General features: G+C 37.4%; 1 protein-coding gene across 2 annotated transcripts in view; it reads left to right on the top strand.

Annotated features, from left to right (window-relative positions):
* The window catches only part of LOC144977176 (transport and Golgi organization protein 6 homolog), a 37,012-nt gene extending 28,948 nt beyond the window's left edge, over nt 1-8,064 (top strand). The window contains exons 16-19 of one of the 2 annotated variants that reach the window (XM_078922063.1): nt 1,709-1,860; nt 2,439-2,552; nt 5,242-5,359; nt 7,724-8,064. In XM_078922063.1, coding sequence (XP_078778189.1) covers nt 1,709-1,860; nt 2,439-2,552; nt 5,242-5,340 — 365 coding nt within the window. In that variant the 3' untranslated portion in view covers nt 5,341-5,359; nt 7,724-8,064. The remainder of the gene's footprint in view (nt 1-1,708; nt 1,861-2,438; nt 2,553-5,241; nt 5,360-7,723) is intronic. The other variant, XM_078922061.1, reaches the window with a different exon arrangement.
* Nucleotides 8,065-8,606: the final 542 nt, after the last annotated feature.

The raw sequence follows: 8,606 nt of genomic DNA on the forward strand, positions 1-8,606 counted from the left end.
ATTAGTCCATTCAAAGTGTGTGCAGCTGATGTCAGATAATATTATATTTTTGGGAGGGGGGTTATTATTATTGCGCTGACTTCAATGTATGAGGTCAATGACCTAGGTAATATTATATATGTTGGCTCCAATCGGTAATATTATTGAGTACAGTCAGATTCTTTCCCTATTTAATTTTAGCCCTGTGTATTTGTGCCAGCACGCGTTTGGTTTGTTTGATTAGATGTGTATTGAGGGGAGGGGGTAGGAGGGTCCTGACAAGGTTAAATCCATCCATTCAATGCTTTGCTCTGAGACTGCCAGGACCTGTGTGTCCTCTATTATTATTTGACCCCCCTTTTTACTCTTTACATAATCTGCACATTTTTACACATTTTATATTTTATCATTTGAGTACTTTTGGATTGTCTATTACATCTTCTGTTGCAAAGCATGTCATAATCAATAATAACAGTAAGTTGATTCCGCTTTTTGATCTCAAATTCCGCTTTTTATGTATTCTGATTCCTCTTTGGAGCTATTGGGGATAGGAGCCTCTGATGACCACTACAGGACCTCTACTTCTCAGGTCAATTCAACGCAACCAAGCAACGTCAGCAAAAAGCGCGACATGAAGGGCCTTACTTATTCTAGACTGGCTTGCTTTGTTCACATGCATTTTTGCTCATTTGGTTACACTCCGGTTAAGTTGATTTTCAGTTAAGTCGATTTTTTTCATGGTTCCCCTGGGCATCGTCTTATCCGGAGTCTACTGTATAAATATCTTCTCTATCTTAATCTTCCATGGGTACGTTTTCACGTATCTTGGTTCCATGGGTACGTTCTCACTTGTGGAATGCCGCCATTTCATCTGTATGGATAGATATTTAAACCTCTTTATTACTGTATATAATCCCACTCGATTGTTTTTCATTGGTTGTCTTTAGCCAATGACCTTGTTGTCCAAACTTTATTCACAGCCACTGCATGTCTTACATTACCAGCCAATCTAAGGGGCCCCTACTGTTTGTAAAATGGGAGGAGTCAAACACACAATCGATTCTATGATCAGCAATGGTTTCAGTTGTTTCACAGATAAAGATTTTTTGTGTTTCTTTTCAATTTTCTTTCCTGATTAGTTGGTGAAAAGTTGGCACGAAAGCAAGTTTTTAGGAAGTCAATAAGTGGACACAAAATAAAAGAATTAGATCATAGGGCACTGTGTAATAAATGCATGCTGTGTTTTAATGATTATGTTTTAATAACAGCAATGTTTAAATGTGATATTTGTATAGACATAAAAGAAAATGCATGAAAATATCAGCACAGAATACTATTTCCAAAAGTTAAGCTCAAGCTGTCAGTCGCAGATTAAGTGAGTAGTATGAATTGTGAAGTTCACAAATTTTTATTTAAAATTGTCTTTTGTACACTTGTATTGTTTCTATCCAGTGAGATATTTGTATCTGACTTTAAAAAACTGATTTTAAATTTTAGATTTTGTTACGCATACTTTTAAAAAATCTCTTTAGGAAATTCAAATGATTTTTAAATTGTATTGGAATTTTATTTACATTGGTGTCATGCAATGTCAAATTTCACATTAAATATCGCTTTCACAATTCTTTGTTTTTATCAAACTGCACATGTTTTATTTCAAACTTTCTTAAATCTGGTATCTGATAAGATAAAGCATAAATAAATTATGAATTTATACATCATGGTATAGGTGAGATGGCACCAAAGTACAGAGATGTGTTATTGTCAGCTCTTTTAATTGGATGTCACCATGACAACAGTCTTGTTAAAGCGAGCTGCCTCTCAGGCCTGGCTGATGTTTGCAAACTCCTTCGTTATTCCATCAGTCCTGTCATACAAGAGGTAGGTAGAAATTCAACATGACCTGGTATTCTTTTACACTTGAAAGCATTGTGCTTTGAAATGTGGCTTCATTTTAACATTGCACTTATTATTACAAAAAAAAAGGCAATCTTCATAACTTAGTCAAGATTTCAATTTGTTGTGAGATGAATGCTCCCTTTTTACCCTTCTTAAATGAAAATATTGATAATTTGTTATGCTTCGTTGCTTTTTTCAAACTATAAATTGCATAAGGACTGTCTATTTTGTCAAACATTTGAGAGAATGTGATTAAAGTCAGGGAGAAACTTTGAAAACCCTTTGCAATTTTGCATGGAATTTACTAGTGTTGAACTAAAGCAGCTTTCATAATTTCAAAACTGAAGGCAAACGTACCTGGTCCACTGTGCTCACACTACTTTTTTTACAAAGATATATGAGCAAATAATGCAGCAATTTTTAGAATCTGTGAATTATTTATTAGGCTAAATCAAGATACAGAACATTTTGACTTAGGAATTTACTGTTGCAAATGATCATAACATCCATTTTGTATCAAGTCCTGATCTCTATATTTTCTTTATCTCTATCTTTGCAAGGTCCTCATGTGCTGTCGCTCAATATTGACATCTGAACCTGATGCTGACCCTAGGAGAGCAGCAGCCTTGACCTTGTCCTCTTTGTTACAAGGATTGGGAAAAGACATTTTAACGGTAGGCTAAACCTCATTATAAATGCAACATATTATCTGTCTCAGGGTGTCCAGGCAAGTCGGATAAGTCGGTTTTTGGTCGGATGGCCGTTGGTCGGTCGGATAAGTCGGATTTTGGTCGGATAACAGATCTGTAGGTCGGATAAATCAAAATTTGGTCGGTAAAATTGACGTAGGTTGGCAGTTGCAAATATCAGATCAGAGCAAATATCAGAGCCTATAAGGCTATTAACATTGAAAATGCTCGCTTTGCAGGCAAAAAATAAAGAATTAAATAAAACAATTATGAGTAAAACTCCAACAATCACACTAGCCATTCCTATAACACGAAACACTCAACGGATATTGGTGCCTCTATCTATGAATCTGTTCAGTTTAGCGGCACATGTATTGGTTTGCATTAATGCAGGGATAAGGGATGAAGGGAGTCGGCATGTGAAGATGAAACAAACGATGACGTAGTACATAGGAGTGTCACGATGACGCTGATGCTTGTCGTGCAGGTGTTATTAACCCCTTAACAGCGAACCTGATTTTTTTTTTTTTTTTAATGTTTCATCTCTATTATTTTTAATGGAGAATAAACAGTTTTTACCTAGAGAGCAGTAATATTGCGCCTCAGATTTCAATTATCTATAATTGCATTGCAGTTACTTGTCTTTTGATGAAAACGGTGATTTGGTGTTGGGCCAAAGTAAGATCGAATTACACCTTTAAAGGGGTACATTTTTAAGCGTGTTTTTTTTTTTTTTGGTGCGTGTTGGTACAATTAATCCTTTACCAGTGGCACTGATTTTTTTGTTTTCAAATAATAGTTACCCTTTATATTATTTTTAATTCAGAATAAATCGTTTATACACCAAGAGCAGTAAAAATGGCTCAGGCTTCAGTCAAACTAGGTAGAAATTGCATTGCCATTACTGTCTTTTGATGAAATCTGTTAGATCAAAGTAAGATTGAAATTCGCCTTTGAAAGGTTAAGTTGTTGGGGGTTAATTTTCGATTTTATTTTTTACAAGCACGGCTTTGCTGTTTTTTTGTTTTGTTGTTTTTTTTTTTTTGGGGGGGGGGGGGGGGGGTAGTTCACTGTCTGGCAAGCAGATTGCTGTACACATATGCACACATAATAAGAGGCATCAAGGTCACAAAAAAAGGCATCTAGGTCTCGTTTGTGCTATAGCAGGAAACCAGATCGAGAGAGATTCTCACAAAACAGGGTTTTCGCGGCCTCCTTAAATTCACCACCACATCACCATCCCTACCACCACCACCACATCGCCATCCCTAACACCACTACTGCAACCACCACCACATCACCATCCCTACCACCACCACCACCACATCGCCATCCCTACCACCACTACTGCAACCACCACCACATCACCATCCCTACCACTACCACGTCGTCATCCCTACCACCACCACATCACCATCCCTACCACCACCACATCGTCATCCCTACCACCACCACCTCACCATCCCTACCACTACCACATCGTCATCCCTACCACTACCACATCGTCATCCCTACCACCACTACTGCAACCACCACCACATCACCATCCCTACCACTACCACATCACCATCCCTACCACTACCACATCACCATCCCTACCACTACCACATCACCATCCCTACCACTACCACATCACCATCCCTACCACTACCACATCACCATCCCTACCACTACCACATCACCATCCCTACCACTACCACATCACCATCCCTACCACTACCACATCACCATCCCTACCACTACCACATCGTCATCCCTACCACCACTACTAGTACAACAACCACCACATCACCATCCATACCACCACTACTACAACCACCACATCACCATTCTTACCACCACTACTACAACCACCACATCACCATTCTTACCACCACTGCTACAACAACCAACACATCACCAACCTTACTACAACTACAACTACTACAACAACCACCACCACATTACCATCCCTATCACCACTTCTACAACAACCACCACATCATCATCCCTATCACCATTACTACAACCACCACCACATCACCATCTTTGTCACCACTACTACAACCAGCATCAAATCACCATCCCTACCACCACTACTACTACAACCACCACCACATCACCATCCCTATCACCACTACGACAACCACCATCACATCATCATCCCCACCACCGCATATCACCACTTCTACTAAAAACACCACTACCATATCACCATCCCTACCACCTTTACTACGACCACCACTACATCACCATCTCTAATGCCACTACTACAACCACCACATCACTTCAGATTTTGGAAAATATATAGATGAGAAAATGGCAGCAAGGACAGAGCATTTGAATACCATGAAATTTATTGTTCAATCAAATGCATTGATGTCTTCAAATAAGTTGAAGTAGTAGAAACAGTAGTTAAGGAGCTGAGTTGTCCCCACTATCGGAGACACTTAAGCGTCAAAGGGATAATTATTTTAATCCTTGAATTTAAAAAAAAATCGCCATGAAAGCTCATTGAATTTCAAAATGGAATTGCTGTAGGAACCCTGATAAACGATAGCAATTCTTGCTACAGCTCTACCATACACCAATCAAAGGATTGATAGGTACTTTAATAAAAATGGACAACTTGACCAATGTCCAGACTTGAAGAAACTAATAATTCTTATTTTGATATTGTCTCATTGCAATGCAGATGAAGAAAGTGATTTTTGATCAACAAGAAGATCACAATAATAGAAAACCTTGTTGGAGAGTCATTGATAGCAAGACACTTTACTTGCCAACTCATTAATGGAGAGAAAGATTCTGAGGTGGGTAAATCCCCTGACCTACTGAAATCATGCAGCAAAGAATGGCTCAGGTATTCTAATGGCCTGAAAGAGAAGAAAGAGAGCTGGGATATTCTGGAAAAAGAGTCCACCAGAAAAAGAAAATAATAGGATGAAGTGATGCAGCTAAAGACCAAAAAAAAAAAAGATACTTCAAAATGACATAATAATCTGATCAAAACTGCAGGTAATTTTGTTGAAAAAGCCGAAAAGTCATCCTCAACAATGTAACATGATCTTTTGGTCAGGGGCAATGTATATAGGATAGGCTGAAAATGTAGAAATAAGGATGTTCTTGCTTCAGAAATAGCAAGGAAAGAAAAGTAGTTAGGCTAGAAGCCTAGTCTGCCATTGTGTATATAAGATAAAAGAATCTAAAAACTGATTGTGTAAATAGAATAGAATAGTTCAGTGTGTGTATGTGTATAATGTGAAGGTAGGCCCAATATTATTTCTTGATATGAGGAACCAAAATTGCTGAGCTATTTGGCATAGTCAGTCTCGATCCATGATATCCTGAATTGTTCTTGCTTTGGAATTCCCCCAAATGATAAGATTGATAGTATTATAAGTAAATGTCTGAGAATTTACGACTTCGTGTCTTTTTGTAATGTCCGATTGCTATAAATTGTGGTAGGATTTTTGCTTGGGCTGGTAGGATTTTTTAATGTCTCCGATACCTGGACACCCTGTGTCTTTAAAACATCAACAATTTAAATTGGGCTCCAAAAGTAATTAAAAGGTTTTGAGTTTTATAGACACGATTGGCATTAGTCTTATATTGTAGGGAAGGAGAGGAATTTATCTTTGCCATGAATGCAGAACCATTGCAATCTAAAGAAAAATGATAGGAAATATTGCATTTTAAAAGACAGTTCAGATATATTTAAAGTCACTGCAAACAATAATAGTAAAAATCAAATATTCTCCACCTAATATTTTGTATGAGAGGCATTAGAATGATAAAAGAGTGTGATCCTCTGTCACACAGATGAAGTTGATACCTGATTGTCATCATTATGATACTTATTTTATATTTCAATTTGTAATTTAAATAGGGCATGACAATAACATGTTTTGCTATCTACTTGCATCATGCTGTCTCTTGGTTTTCAACCCAATGATTCAAACTGCAAGTGTTTAGGGTTATTTACAGAAACAAGCAAAATGCTCTGTGGATATATTCTTCACTCATTCCTTTTGACCTCTCTTGCATGAAACATACCCATTCTATTGGTTAACTCAACCAGCCCTGATCACTGGTTTGTCTTGTAATTTCGGCTACTACTGACTTGCTGTCTTTTGTTTTTCAACCCAATGATTGAAGTGTTTAGGGTGTCTGTCTGGGGTCATAGCACACCTGTCAGGATTGACCTACATGTTGTAATGGTGACATGATATGGCCGTGGAGATAGGAAGGGGAAAGGTATTGTTGCAGAGGTTGAGGGCAATATTCAAGAAAAAGAAGCAAAGTGTGCTGTATAAAACTTAAAGTTTGATTACTTAAGATCTGTTGTAGCAATGAAATGAAGTTGTGCAGTGTAATTTGCATGATGAAACATTGGAAATGCAATATACAGTGCAGCATGAAAATCTCTTAATTCCCTCTATTTTTCTAGTACTAGCAACACGAAAATCTCAAACACTATCAGAGGTGAAAACAGAAATCTAGAACAATGGACCTTCACTTTCGCATTCCTTGATAAAATTCTTTTGCCTATGTTTCTGTTGAACGGAAACAAAATTTTCCATTGCTCTCCATTAGCATTAACTGTGCTAGGTAATGTGTTTTCACGTGCATGTGTGTTTGTGTGAGAAGTATGTTTGACCATTGTTTTATGCATCAGACACTTCACTCTATTTAATATGTACCTGTACCAGTGGGAGACTAGTGAGGCAATGATAGCATAAGACAGCTTCTGTTATGTTTTAAAATCAAAGAAGTGTTTAGGGTGGGGAATATAGGGTGAGGAGAAAGGCGCTGGGGGAAGGTGAGGAGTTGTAGCGATTAGATACCGGATTCATAGATAAAGACGTCAAGTGCTGAGTATGTAATCAACAGTGTGATGTGCTGGCTTTGTCTTCTTATTATAGTACACTGAATAGGAAACATTATACCATCTGTTGTTGAATGAAATGAGATGCACTAAACACTGCACCTCATTATAAGGAGATCTTAACCAAAACCACCTACGTTTACCCCCCCATCCCTCAAATTCTTCATATTCCTTGTAAAATAAAAATATTCAACACGGAAATCTCAAATAGGCCCAGTTCCAACTTGTTCGAGATTTCTTTGCTGCACTGTATATGTGTACATTTGTTTTTATTTTTTCATTGTATTAGGTTCTTGGAGAAGAGATGAAAGAGTTATATAGGACCTTGAAGCAAGCAGTGCAGGCAGACCCAGATGAAAAGGTCCAAGTCCAGGCACAGCTGGCCTTAGAGGAGCTGGATGGCATTATGAAAATATTTTTATTTCCATCTCAGGACTTGAAGAAATCCATCAAGATTCTAGGTTATCAGTGAAAGCAATCATGAATTTATTACTTTTCAAACCCATGTTTTTACATTTTTCATCTTACATTCATGTAAAATTGGATATGTGTCATATTTTCATTCCAAGACCATTTATATTTTTGTTATGAGGCAAAACGTTAATCATCTCATAAACACTGATTATTGTATCTGCCTGTTAGTTTCTTGGTTGTTGTGTTTTGATAACACTTTCAGAATAAATAACTGTGGATTTCGAATATAGGTCCATATATGGTATTAGTGCATGGGCCAGTGGGCGAAACCCTCCCCCCCCTGGGGGAGTTTTCGCCACATGGTTTTTCTGAAACAGCACTATATCTTGAGTATTAATCCGGGTGTTACCGTTTTTTCAAGTGTCATTTACGAGAGTTACGGCCCTTGAAAGGTCATTAGGTGCAATTTTTTGTGAAATCGTTTTTGTGCATAAAATGGTTGTTTATCACCTTAAAATTGTTTCACATACAATCAATAATGGAATTTTATTGTAATTTCTCATTTTTTGCCTCATGTCATAAAATATTTTACAAAGCCATATAGCGTTTTTAAATCTTTGATAGCCATTTTCTCTATAATTTGAAAAAAAATCTATTACAGTGTACTTGTTTCCCTTCAGGATGAATAAACAAGAGGGATTTTGCACTAGCACAATTCAGGCATGCTTCAGGGACATATAACACAAATTAATCCGGGT

This window comes from Berghia stephanieae, chromosome 7 (genome assembly GCF_034508935.2).
Source record: "Berghia stephanieae isolate SIO BIC M18660-M18661 chromosome 7, UCSD_Bste_1.3, whole genome shotgun sequence".
NCBI lineage: Eukaryota > Metazoa > Mollusca > Gastropoda > Nudibranchia > Aeolidiidae > Berghia > Berghia stephanieae.